Source organism: Centroberyx gerrardi, chromosome 3 (assembly GCF_048128805.1).
Source record: "Centroberyx gerrardi isolate f3 chromosome 3, fCenGer3.hap1.cur.20231027, whole genome shotgun sequence".
NCBI lineage: Eukaryota > Metazoa > Chordata > Actinopteri > Beryciformes > Berycidae > Centroberyx > Centroberyx gerrardi.
Window position 1 is genome coordinate 5,112,858 of NC_135999.1, and position 14,471 is coordinate 5,127,328.

The 14,471-nt window shown below is 43.6% G+C and overlaps 1 protein-coding gene across 1 annotated transcript in view; it reads left to right on the forward strand.

Annotated features, from left to right (window-relative positions):
• LOC139929594 (alpha-1,6-mannosylglycoprotein 6-beta-N-acetylglucosaminyltransferase B-like) overlaps positions 1–14,471 on the forward strand; it is a 113,645-nt gene that overhangs the window by 21,737 nt on the left and 77,437 nt on the right. The window contains exon 3 of the mRNA XM_078290728.1: positions 12,051–12,201. Within this exon, the coding sequence (XP_078146854.1) occupies positions 12,051–12,201 (151 nt within the window). The remainder of the gene's footprint in view (positions 1–12,050; positions 12,202–14,471) is intronic.

Sequence of the window (14,471 nt, forward strand, 5' to 3'; positions counted from 1 at the left end):
CATTGGTTATTACCGGAGAGTTTTCCCTACCTGTAGCTGCCTGTTCTGCCGGCGCTGCGGTGTCTCACGTTTCACTCTTGAAACGGTCAGCCAATCAGAACAGAGGGGTCGTTAATATTAATGAGTCTTAAAGACACAGCGACAGAAACAGCCTGTTCTTGGTAAGGCTCAGAGAGATGCTGGAAAATGAACGTGGAGAAATGGATTGAGAGTGTTTTTGGTACATGACACCACACACACAACTTTGAATGGACCTCAAGACAGAAAATAAAACACTGCAAAGTGGAGAATATGGGACCTTTAATGCCAATGTAAAAATTCACGGTTACTGTCTATTTCTGTCTGAAGCTGTCGTAGCTTTTAATATATGCCGACAATAAATAACTGTCAAATAAATGTATGCCGACAATAAATAACTCTTGGGCAACAGTGGTTGTAAACAGCTGTTTGTATGTCTGAATGTAGCCTACAATGCAGCTGTCTCAACAGAATTGAATAGACATGGTTAGTTTTTGACTGGGAACTGATTACTTTATTGGATCGTTTTTGTGTTAAGATAATGTCTGCTTGTTGGATAGCTAACCATAGTATCTGATCAGATAACCATCGCTGTCTTGTTGTTTACTCATCTGATGAGCACACTAGCGAACATATCTAGTAGAAGCTAGGGTTAGTGGCTAGTAGTTGGAAATAGTATACTTTATCAAACTATCATTTTCAGATCTGATTTTTCTTGCCTGATTGTTACATAGAGGATGGTGAGAGGTAAAAAACTACCATCTAAGCTGTGAAGATTCATAATTAAAGTGACATTTTTTTTCCAAATGATACATCTGTTACCCCCTTTTGCTTCTTAGATAACTGCTCACTAAACAACAGACACGTTTTGTAGACTCGATTTTCTCGAGTGCTGTAAAATGTGAATGAAAGACTGAATTTGCCTCTCATTGCTCACAACACTGTGGGTGGAAAAGTTTGTCTCTGTCTTTCCTCTTCTGCTCTTTCTGCACCCTCGCCTTTCCAGGAAATTCCTCTGCGAGGCTACAGATCATATACGGCCTACTCACTCACACACACACACACACACACCTTGAAAACATACAGTATACAAACACACACTCACATGCAGAGAACAAAGAAAAAGTCATGTCACACCTACTTCTCATCCAGCTCCCTGTAGCCCCCCCCCTCCCCCCCGCTCCCCTCCACGCACACACACACACACAACACAGTCCGACATTAAACTCCACCTCTCCATCTCTGCCACTCTCCAAGTGCAGCGCAGCACTCTGTCACACTAACATACACTGACGTGGGTTGCGGTGGAAGGAGCCCCTGCGGCTGTGTGTGTCTCTCTGCTGCGAGCTAATGAAAGTCAGCTAAAATAACGTCGCCTGAGAGACCGCCATGACATCAACTCCGGGAAGCGGTGGAAATGGTAATGAAGGCTGCAGAGCATCTCCCTTGTTGTACGGATGGGTTCTGAGCATGCACGTGTTTGCATGTTCTCATATACAGTGTGTGTGTGTGTGTGGTTGTCTGCGGCCAGAAGGGGAAGGTCATCACTCTTGAACTTCATGATTCAACTTAATAGATAAACACTGCATTGTTTATACGTAGTTCCCGAGAAGAGAAATGCTATCTGATGCAGAAATCCCACTGTTCTATATTCTATTTGAAATTGTGGCTGAAACGGCAATCGCTATCGCCCCATTTCATCACCATTTCATCAAGAAACAAACACACCCACACACACACGCACGCACCCACACACACACGCACACACAGCGCTTGTCAACACATTAGCCTTTCATGCTGCATATGTGTATGCAATTTGGTTTCTATTCAAATATTGTTTTTTATCTGTCCGCCTCTAGCTTTAATGGGACCCAAGTGCTTTGTGTGTGTGTGTGTGTGTCCAATGATGCCAGTTTTTCAACCTCTGTCATCATCATCATAGAATCCATGATAAATCAGGAAGACGGAGAGAGAAAAAGAGAGAATAAAAGAGCGATGGAGAGTGAGAGATAAGAGGTATGGAGTGAAAAAAATGGAAGGTTGGAGCACGGAAGAGAGGAAGAAAGAGAGTAGAGGGAAACGGTGGAGAGGACGGAGGATGTTAGAAGGAGAGAGAGAGAGAGAGAGAGATCTCATCCAAGCTGAATGTTTTTTTTTAACACAAAAAAAGAAATCAAAGAATGGCGTAGAGAGGATGTGTAAGCGAACAAAGTCGGGAGAGGAGGGAGAGGGGAAGGGGGGGGGGGGGGGGGTTGAATTAAAGGCGCGCCGTAGAGACGCGGGGAGCTAGATTACAGCCGTACACCCTCTCTTTCTTCATCCCCTCCTCTGTTTACCGCTTTGAAACAGACGGACCCAAAGAAGAAGTGACAGAAGTTGTCAGCATTAATAGACACTGTAGCCGTCTCTCTCTGTCTCTCTCTCTTTCGGCGTCCTCTCATCTTTGCCATCTCCCGTCATGGAATCCAATTTGCCTCGACATCAGCGGGTGAATGGTGAGAAAGCGTCTAAAGCAAGCGAACAATGAAAATGTCAAAAGCCGAACCAAAAGGGGGAATGAAGATGGAGCAAAATGTTGCATTTTTCCTTCATTACCAGCTATTCATTTGATATGTGCATCTTATTCTATTCTATTCTTGTCTAGTCTATTCTGTAAAGTGCAAATTGCCTTATTGATTGTCCATCATATCTGGCCTTCATATATCTATCTATTCATATCTATTAAATCGTCCATCAGATCATTGGCATGCACAATATCTCACTTCCCGTATGCTTCATTTGCTGCATTTTCATTTGCTCAAAGCCTACTCCCACCAACTACTTACATTCCCAGTGTGCAGCTAAATGGAAAAGAAAAAAAAAAAAGCCCATCCCACTCTTTCTGTCTGCACTCAGTCCTGTCGTTCCTTGGCTAATGAACAGTAGAGCTCCTGCGCCGTAATAATTAAACTGCATGTAATTTGTAGTAATTGAATGTGGGTGTGGAGACGGGGAGAGGAGATGTACTGGAGATTGGAGAGGTAGCGAGGCATTAAGTGCCTGTCTGCCTGCCTGCCTGTCTGCCTGTCTGCCTGTCTGTCTGCCTGCCTGCCTGTCTGCCTGTCTGCCTGTCTGTCTGTCTGTCTGTCTGTCTGTCTGTCTGTCTGTCTGTCTGCCTGCCTGTCTGTCTGTCTGTCTGCCTGCCTGCCTGCCTGTCTGTCTGTCTGTCTGTCTGCCTGTCTGCTGAGGGATGAGAAAGGAGTTTTACTGGTGATTGTGTTGTTCGCTTTACTGCAGAGGAGAGGTGAGGGGAAGGGGGGGGTGAAGGAGGAGGAGGGTTGAAGCAGAAGGGGGGATGAGAGAGAAGGAAGAGGAGGATGAAGGAGGATGAGGAAGAAGGAAGGGAGGGTGGGGGAGAAGTGAAGGGGGGGGGGGTGAGGGAGGAGGATGAAGGAGAATGGAGGGTGTTATAGCCATCGTCTCAAGCACATGCAAGCCAGGCACACTCAAAGTTTGTGTGTGTGTGTGTGTGTGTGTGTGTGTGTGTGTGTGTCTCAGGTGGTAGTTGCTGTGGGTGTTAACCAGATTTTCTATCCTGTGTGCTATTGTGTGTGTGCCTGCGTGCATGTGTGTGTGTGTGTGTGTGTGTGTGCGCTCCTGTAACAAAATGACATCAGTCTCCAGTTCATTTAGCTGTGTCAACTCCTATCCGGCAGGCCCTTCTGTCAGCATTCATCAAGCTCCAAATGGTTTTCTCCTCATGAATATGCAAACACCCCCCTAGCCAATCAAAACACCATCCTGTTCTGACACACACATGCACGCACACCCAGTCACACACACACACGCACGCCCGCGCCACTGGATTACTCACCGTAGGAAGGCTTATAGTTCAGAGCTGTCTGGCGAACCCACCACATATCAAACAATAGAGAGTCTGCTTCAAGACAGTTTCATTTTCAAAGAAAGAGCTCATTCTTGAGATGTGGAGACAGGGAAACCTTTTCAAATTGCCATAACTCCGCTGCAGGTGAATACTCGTTCCTCCCGCTACGCTCACTCTCCTGTCAACTGAGATTTCTCCACATTTGGATTTCACAGTCTGCTATTTTTACTGGATCACACCGTATTTGATTAGCGGTGCTATATTGTCTGTATTAATTGTACAGTGTGTTTGAGCTTTGCTAATCCAAATCCAAACCCCTCTGGAATGCATTGAGATATACGGCACTCAATTGCTGTCATGCTATGGTGGGCATTTTGCCTTCATGAGTCATATGGTAAGCATTCAGTTTAATTCAATTAGGTATGCAAAATGGCAGAACAGACATCCAACCATATGTTGTATGCGGCTGTAGACTGCCCTCTCTGTGACCCCTGTCCTTTTCACCTACACACACACACACACACACACACACAAGCAGAGAGAGCACCTCGGGGCACAATCGCACATTTTTAATAGAAGAGGAACCCCGCTGCGTTAAAACCTTTTCTGCTCAGCGTCGGCCCTTAATGGAGAAAGCCATTCAACTTCATACACACGCCCCTCTCTGTCTCCTCTCTTCTTCTCCTTGCCTCTCTCTTGTCCTAACGGTTAAAGTTGTTAAAGCGATCTTAATGTAATCGGCTGCCACGCCTCTAAAGAGTCCTCCAGCAGACAGCGTGGCGCCCCATTGTGCAAAGACATGAAAAGCCGTTCTTTGATGGTGCAATTGACGCAGACGCATACTGTACCCGGCCTGGGCCAAGTGTGAGTTTTTGAAGTTGGTGACATAAAGGGTTTTGATGGAGGAAAGGCGGAGCTTTTTCTGTATTGTGTGACCCTCTCTGTCCTTGCCATTACCATACAGTCAAGCTGACGGACATGCTGCGGTTATTTTATTAACTCACTTTACATGCATGGGTCCACATGTACACACACACACACACACACACACAGCGACTTGCTATATTAGTTTTACTATGCTGTATGGATTCTTAGTGAAGTTGCATCTGGCTGGAGACACATTGCATTTCCAATTGTTAATGTTAATTATCCCTACTGTCAAGATTTTGCTGCTCAGAAACTGGAAATGGATAGGGGAGCAGCCAAGTTTCTGTGTAGGCTACAATATGCACACACACACACACACACACACACACAGACACACACAATCTCTCTTTCAGTTTTCAGTAGTCCGTTTAGAGACACTAACAAGGATTCCGTTCACGCTTCACGCGTTTCAGTCCTCAGGAGAAATATGATGTGGCGTGACACTAAATATTCAGTCCAATATGGTGGCTAGCGCAGGGCAGGGTGTGTGTGTGAGTGTGTGTGTGTGTGTGTGTGTGTGGGTGTGTGTGGCTGATGTGCGTTTGCAGGCGTGCATGCTGATTTATTCCACCCCATGCCAGCGGGGGAAGCCAAACACGGCATGAAATAGTATGCCAGCAGCTCGGTCCTGTTAGCTCACTGCTTTTACCCTCATTGAATCTTAAGTCTGGATTTATCTTCCACAAACACACCACAAACAGGTAGTGTTTCACTCCAATGGCACGGGAACGCCATGCCAGATTCATGACTGAAGGCCCCTAGACTTTTGTTTGAAGTCATGAGATAAATTATGCACAATAAATAACTCCCGGCACATTTTAAAGTCGAAGGTAAATATTGGTTATTTGGTGTCTTTTTTAGCTGTCTACAGGCTGCTACCTTTTTTTTGTATCTTCTAATTTATCTTTTCTTGAGATCAAAGATGCAATTACTGCATAATTGGCACTGCAGGGCAGTGTCACATCAATTGGCTCATACCAAATGAATACACGGGGGAGAGCAGAGCCAGATGAGAGGATCTGAGAGTGAAATGTTGAATTTTGGACCACTATGATCAAAGTATCGCAGAACGGCAGTACTTAAATGCCGCTGGTTTATACCTCGTAGTGAAGTGCAGTTGGTCATTCAACTTCTACTCTCAAGCCCTCTCAACACTGCTCATCTGGATACAAAACTCTAAAGCAGGGATGAACAGAAGCATGATCAATTTCCACTGATGTTCCATTTCATCTTTGCACAGTAGAGCCCTATATGGCAAACAATCTATCTTCTATAACATTAAGGTTAACCTGCTGTAGGTATCTATTTACTTACATTTTACTGTGGTTCCGGTTGGTCTCTCCTATGATGCTTGTGGCCTTTTGTTTTTGTTCTTTTTTGCTGTTCTTGCTAAATTTCAGCTTTCTAGGCATACAGACCTAGAGGCAGCCATTGCCGTCCATTATAAACTCGCTCCAGAGTTTCAGCAAGGAATTTAACTTAACATTAGCCTCCATGTTTCACAATGCAAATTAACCACCCTGCACACGAGTGATGGAATATTTATCTCTCGCATAATGGTTATGATGGCATTTGCAATGGTAATTTTCCAGCATTAGTTTAAACAGTAGCTTCGCTGGGTCTGAAAGGGGTTTCTCGTTGAAAGGAAGGTCAGAGCAGGGATAACTACCCCTTCCCTTTTTACCGGCTTGTCATCTGCAAGCAATCTGTAAAGAGGGAAAAGTCACATACGTTAGAGCCATGCATATGAGCGTTCATTGGAAACAAAATCCAAAGCCTGCAGCATAATTTGTAATGTAGGGGATGGATAACGTTAAATAAATTAAAGAAGGACAATCTGACTGGCTTGCTTTTGTTAATCACCATCAGTCCTACTGTTTGCTAGTTAGCGTTCATGCTCTGAAATTGCACCAACAATATCTGTCGGTGTCATTGCCAAGGTAGAATGCATCACTAAGGCAGGGACTTCCCAAATTGTGCTGCAGGCTTTACAGTTTGTCTCTGGCATATCTGACTTTCCCGTCTTTAAAGATTCTTTGGTCATCTCTGTACAGAGAATTTGAAGCAGGATCAGAACTGTCAGATTATGCTCTCTGGTTTTAGAGGATTTATGCATATGAAGACCTAAACTCTCATACCTCACGTCTTCCTTGCCCTCACTGTATTAAAGTGTCCATTATTGCTGCTGTGTGGAAACCTCCTAATTCCGCTTTGGTCCTTTTGATTATTTGAGTTATGAATTATGTGAATTGAAAAGGTGGTTTGGTCTTTTTTGGTGTTCAGTAAATTTCATTGCTTCAAGGCCGGTGAAATCCATTCAGACGCCATTGTGTTACTTCAAAAATACATCGCAATCAGCAAGATCATGAGGCTGCTTCTTTCAGTCCGTAAAGCTGACTCTTCGCACATGCAGGGTTGTCTTCTGACGGCGGAGCTGTCATTGTATTGAGCAGTCAGAGCTTGTCAATACGCACTGCAAACAATGGACTAGCTTCTGCGACAGCATGGGGCCTGTGGGAGCTCTGGTGTTAATTCCCATGTAATCTGTGATCAGTGATGGCCTGATTAGAATGAGCACACAGACAATGGCCAGAGGCTCAATACAGACACTCGCTGTAGTGAGGCGAAATTGGCCGCTACTTGGCTTTTCCTCCCTATTCTTGTCCATGCGCTTTTTTTTCTCCGCCTTTCTCTGTTTTTCATGCTTTCTTCTTTTCTTCCAACTCTCGCTAATTTTGCTCTCCATGTTTCCGCTATCATGTTTTGTTTTTCCGTGCGCTGTTCTTTCAGCACCGTCCTGTTTTGTCTTTGACTCTGGTGCCTTTTCAGTTTTAGCAAGTCAACCCATCTCCATCTGGCAGTCACACACTGCAGAGTAATGTTGCTGCCGTCAATTATCCGGCCTCTCCTCTACGCTCCCGTCCCTCAGATATGTGTGGTCACAGTGCCCTTCACTTGCATACACATAAAACCAATGAGATCAGAATGAGGGTTCATCAGATGAGGGCAGCCATCTTCCATATAACGGCATCGTTTAAGCGAGCTATTGGAATATTGGCACTTGTCCTTTTTAAATTGGTATTTGCAAATAAAACTACATTTCGCCGCCTCAGTCAAAGACATTAAAAAGGCTCGATCTGGTTTCCAATGAGTCTTTTAATAAGGTACCCGATGACATCACAGCATGGGTCAGCTTTTCAAAGCCGTATCTCGTTCATTAGACTCATCATTCACCATCCATGGGAGTGCGGCCTCGGTGGCCAAATTTTGACACGGAGATTCATCAAGAAACAAAGACTCGCAGAGAATAATTAGCCCCCTGACTAGAAATGATATTTGACACATGACACCACGGGGACATAACAAAAACCTATTAATTAACTTTTTGGTGCCCTTACACCCTGCGGCTCTGTTGAATCATTCCCTTTTGCTCCACTTGCTGTACTGCTGAACATCAGACACTGGAATACTGCATAGGTAACTTGGTTTTCTAGCCCAGAATACTGTCATACAGCACTCCATTAGCACCCAAGTACAGACAGGATCACCCTAAACCTAAACCTAACCCTAACTCTTACCATCAACAACAATCCCACCCATCCGCCCCTCCCATCCAATAAAACTGCGTCTCTCTCCCAACTGATATCCCATGGGTTTACACTTTTGAATGATCCCTCCGCTCATTATGTCCCATCCCAATATCCTGTTTCAACAGGAAATACATCACAATAAGGAAGCAAGATGCTCTCAATATGCTCTCATTGTGACTGTAATATGGGTTTCAGAGAGTTTTAGTATCCCATGATGGTCTAAATGCTGTTTCAGAGGCTTTTCCAACCGGCCAAGAATAAAATTCTTCTTTGAGCATGAAAATGGTCAAATTGAAAGATATTAAACGCTGGAAGAAAAAAATCTGCAATCGGCAACTAAAATCCCAAAATATTGCTTTCGGCATTGACTTTCAAAAGTAATAATTAAACCCTAATTATACATTATCATCAGCTCATCATGACCATTCCTTCCATTTGCCTGACCCTCAGCATGGAGGTCATTATCAGCCAATCACAAAGATGTCTTCCAAAGCAACCCGCCGCCACAGTCTGACACAGCGATCCATCACGAGCAAAGGACATGACACCGTCAATCACAGCCGAATACATCTGTCGCTGAGGAGATAACTCACTGAACTTACCGTTCCCGCGGCTGCTGGAGGGGGCGGAGGGAGACGATATGACCTTGTGCCAGCGCTGTTAGGCATTGGAGCCCATTGGCTGTAATTGCCTGTCAAGCCTGCAGACGCGTGGCTTGACGGAGCGTTCGGACAGCGCAACCCAGGTGATTACAATGTCAATAAGGCCCTACCGACCGGCCTGATTGGACACTAGAAGAAGACACTTTGACCTTTGTGTCTCTTATGTCCCACGCCTTATTTTATTAGGCGGTTTGCTGCATCGCTTGTGGTTACTGAAGATGTAATGATGCCATCACTTTGAAGTTCTCTTTGGCCGTCTTTACTTTGCATGAACATGCTTCTTGTATCCGGATTGTGTCTAGATAGGATTTAGCTGGACTATAATGACACCTAACACTAAAATGCATTGACAGTATACACTATGAAATCAGATTTCCTTCACTGAAATGCAATAAACTTGTCAGTAAACACCTCATCTTGCTTGTTTCCCATCCTGACGATGCATTTTTGACAATTATGTTACTATCCTAGCTGCTTGCCACCTGTTTGATTTGCTTTGGCTTCTGGTTAAATCTACAAGCAAAAGTTTATATGTGTTAACATAGTTGCTATCGGTGGATTGGAGACGCTTTGCATTTGCACTTCATGGTTAATCCCACTAAATGTGTCTCTGACCATTGGTTTGTGCAGTTGGATCTACTGTCAAATCATTTTATAGCTGGTCTTAGTGGAAAAAGGAGGCAAGGTAACAGTCAACGATTAGCAATGATGTTTCCCCTCCATTTTCACATTTCACTTATGCAGATAAACACATGCATTGGCCTCACCATTGTAGAGTGTACAGAGAGATGTATACTGTATATGTGGATGATAATGTTGCAAAAGAAACACAATGAGAATATTTCTTCCAGATAGGAAAGCACCCCACTTTACATCCGCTTTGAGTCCCTGCATGCGCCTTCTCTCATTTCAAGACTTCAAGACTTTTTACAATCGCCCAGAGGTGGAAATGCTTAAGGAGGATAAACTGCACACTTCCCTTCTTTTAAAAAAAAAAAGGAGCTAGCCACTACTTCAGCCACAATTTTGTCTCCTCCTCTGCTCTCAGGTCGTCATATATATATACTCTGGAGTGCCGCTTTCCTTTTCTATGGGCAGTTAAAAAGGACGGGATGGACAGATTGAGAGAGATTACCCCCGCCAAGGCATTAAATAAGAAAGTCGTCCACCTGTGTCTCCACCTTTCAGTGACCTTCCTCATTCTGGGCCATTATAATCTCTGTATTGAGACTGAATTCATAGACAGCGCTCTGACCTTAGCAGTGTCGGTGTAATTCTCTTAATGAGGTCCAGTACGCCTTTTATCCAGTCCCTGTACATTCTCTCTCTCTCTCTCTCTCTGTCTCTCTCTCTCTCTCTTTTTCTCTCACTGTCTCTATATCTGCCTCCCTGTGTGTGTGTGTGTGTGTGTGTGTGTGTGTGTGAAGACTCTGACTTGTCAACCTTGATGGCCAGCGTATTCATTTTCCCATTTCCCCACATACACAACCCTTCCTCACTGTATACAGAGAGCCCTCTCTACTATGCTAGGTGAAAGAAATAAATTGGCCGTCACACAGAGACAGAGATAGACAGAAAGAAAGAGACGAGAGGGAGAGAGATGGTGTGAGAGCCTCGACATAATTAGTTCCCCTTCCTGGCTTTTCATAACTCATAGTCTTGGTGAAATTCTCCTCCTCATATCAAAGGGTATCAAAGGATATGAAGCTAAGCCTGCACTCAGACATCAGGCACTAGAGTGTCTGGGTGTCTGGCCTGTACAAAAGCCAGTTCACGACAAGGGATCATCAGATGACAGCGTTGAGCAAGGTACACTACTGTAGGCAGTTGAGGAAATGAGAGAGATAAAGGTGCAGATATACGGGTTAAATAACGAGGCAATCATAGACGAGGCTGTTGGATTTCAGACATTAAGATGAGGACTCATATTGGGCTCAAGCGAACAAACTGCTGCTATGATGTTGTTGGGGGTGGGTTTTCTCCCTCTGAAAATGGCACTTTTCAGACATCAGTATCTGCCAGTTCCAGCATAATGGCACGGTGGATGCGCAGTGCATTCTAATTGATTTGGTGAAAAAACTGGCCATCGACGACCTCAAATCAGCTCAAATGAAGCATGGCAAGTCATAAATGAAAAGCAAAAAGTTTGCAAAACTCAATACAAACTACTTGAACAGCAATTGTCTTACTCTTGCAGTAATAACCCAAGAACTTCACAGACATTTGGAGAGAGAATTTTCCAAAACACTATATATTCATTTTGGGGAAAAAAAGAAAATCATCAGTCAATGTCCTAGAAAATGTAGAGACTCCAGTCTGTAGAAGTGCTATCATTTTGTCAACCAAGGATCAAGTTACTTTCTGTTTTTTTTATTTCTCTGGATGGAGCGCTGTTCACCGCTGTTTAGGAGACCGTTTGGATTTCACTCTTAAGTTTTGATTCTTCTCTTCCTATGGTTGAGTCCATACCTGACACTAGAATTTCATTTGGGCAAATGGAGAGAATCTACAGTATCTCAATTAGTGGGGATGAGATGCTCTTTTCTACTGCTGCCCCACTTTGTTTGATGGTAATCTCTGTATTGAGACTGGTGATAGGCTGATAAGACGAGTGTATTTTTACATTTTAGAAGAAAATTCTCAATTTTTTATTCATAACATGTTATCAGCTAGCAAAACATCACTGGTAGGCAACACAGAGGGAGGGAAGGCAGTGAGTGCCTCCTCGCCGATCTAATTGAGGAGTTTTGCATTGTGTAGCGCACAGTAGAGAGGGATTTGCATTAGACGTGCATTGCAGTTGAAGTGCACAGAGACGGTGGTCCAAAACAACAAAACGAACAAAATCGACAGACGGTACGGCGGGCCAGAAGAGCTGCGGGCTTTGAGATTTACATACACGCTCTGTCGCTAGGTTGTTATGCGCTCCTTTGTCCGTCTTTCCATTCATTTCCTTCTTTGTCCCTCCTTGTCTCTGTCTCCGCTCAGTGCTGGGCGGCGTGGAGTCACGTGGCGTGCTGAGGAAGATCAGTGACATGCTGGAGGTGATTCTGAAGAGGATGGACAGCCTGTCCAAACTGGACAACACCTCCACCGCCGACACGCGGCGCCTGGATGAGCTCAGCTCCGCTATCAACAGGTACGGTCTGCTCAGTGTTTGTTTCTCCAGTCTACAGTCTGATTGCGTGTTATTTTTAATCGATGCTGGCAATCAACAGTGTTTTTCTGGCCACTCAAAATACGCAAAACTTCATAACGCATACAACTCATTACTCATTTCAAAAATTGTAATATTACATCTCTCATTCTTACCCAGACAGCAGCAATATATTCAATTATTTGATACATTGCTTTTGTGATTCACCCCAAAAATAGGTGATTTAAATCTTTTCTTATTTTCTAAAACTCAGGCAAGTGCAAAGACCTAGAGTGATAATAAAGTTCTTGGAAAATATTTCACATTCCTTTATTTCAGTGGGTTTTCAAATGTTCTATGCCAGTGATTCTCAACCTTTTTCATATCAAGGACCCCTAATTTAGTCCACATTAGAGCCACGGACCCCTATTTGATTGGAGTTTTTCTCTCGGACCCAAATCTGAGAATATTTTTTATTGTTAGATATGACTTTGTCCAGAATTCCATGACTATCTGTATTGTAGGTAGAGAGATAACAGAGAAACTATGATCAGAACAGTCATTCTCTAATTGTGTTAACAGTTATGAGTAATGATGCATACACAGTCCTTTGGTCAACTTGCATTAGTAATGGGTCCAGAAATCAAACACTTGCCAGGTCTTCACCTTGTGCTTCAATTAACACCTTGGCTTATTACAAGCACTGAAATATAATGTAACCATTTCTTACATGCTTTATCCTTTTTCCTTTTAAGAATACCAAATAACAGCTATGTCACTTGGACACATTAATGATAGGACTTCATCCTTAACAAAATATCTTGTACATCTTGTAAACGGCCAATACGGCAACAATAATAGGCCTACCGATCATGATGAAAACAAATGGATAATATTACTGTAATGTGCGACCAAGTAACATTTTACCACATAACACTGTTGGTACGGGCTGAGTTTGCCCAAAACACATTCAAACCATTATTCTTGTCTGCATGACTTCTAATGAAAAAACGAATGTTGATGGTGTAATGCTAATTAGAGAATGTGAGCCCTCATTAGCTGCGTTGTAATATCAGTTGGTGGGTTTGGTCGGCTCTGTGAAGGCTGCTTTCTGCTTCCAAGGTTATGTTTTGCTTTCCATGCTGGTGTCCTGTATGGACACCAGCATTGACATTCCCCACTGTCATTTATCCTTCATCTCCCTTCCATATCTCCACTATTATCTCGACTACCGTATTCTCTCCTTCATCAGTCCTCATCTTGTTTTATTTTGCTCTCATCTTCACCCTCTTTTTTTTCTCCCTCATGCCATCGCTTGTGGAAATTGCTGCCTATTACCGCAGAATCGCTGCTGCAAACAGACAAGTCTGTATGACCTTGCTGCTGCTGCTTTCATCAAACTGCTCCTCTCCCTGCCCCCTTAGTACCAAAACATCCAATTTGTCTTTTCTATCCACCGTTCTCTTCATTCCACCTCCTTTCATTTTCAAACAGCCTGACTAAACTCAGTACAGCGGGAATGATGTGATGCGCTCTGACAGAAATCCCCTCACTTCCCCGAACCTTGTTAAATGATCCCGGATAAGCACTCGGGTTCAGGTCTGCGTGGGGGCACGGGAGCGGAAGGATGGTGCGATTAATAGGGTCTGGCATCGGTGTTAACTGCAATCAATGTCTAGTAATGGGGCGTTCTACTCCTAGGCCATGACTAGGGAGAGGTTCCCCCGCTCAGGGTGCAACTCTGCTGATTGTCAGCGACTCTAACAAGGATGGTACAAGTGTTAACCGAAATCAATGTCCAGTGATTGTCTGGGTTTAAAGTGGGGGTGGTTTGGGTGGAAGAGGGGGTTCAGCATTGGTTATTGTCAACGACTAATTAGGATTGAATATGTGATGGTGATGATTGGTTAACTGGGATCAATGTCTAGTTATTGTTCTGTTGTAAAGTGGAGGCAGTGTAGGTTCAGGTTCAACTGTCGTCATTCAACTCAGATGAAACTAAATCAATGTCTAGTGATTGGACTGGTTGATTTAAAGGTAGCATTTTCCCTAAAAACATTATGACATGTTTTCTAAAAGCATGATTCATTATTTTCTATCCATGCTGCTTTTCATATAACTCATGAGTTTATCAGAGAGGTGTGTGGCAACTGATAATAACTTGTCGAAATGTAATAAAATGTCCCTTTTTAAATGGGTTGAAAATGTAATAAAACGTGTTAATGTAATAAATTACATCATTATACATCATTATTACATGGTTGTGATTATTA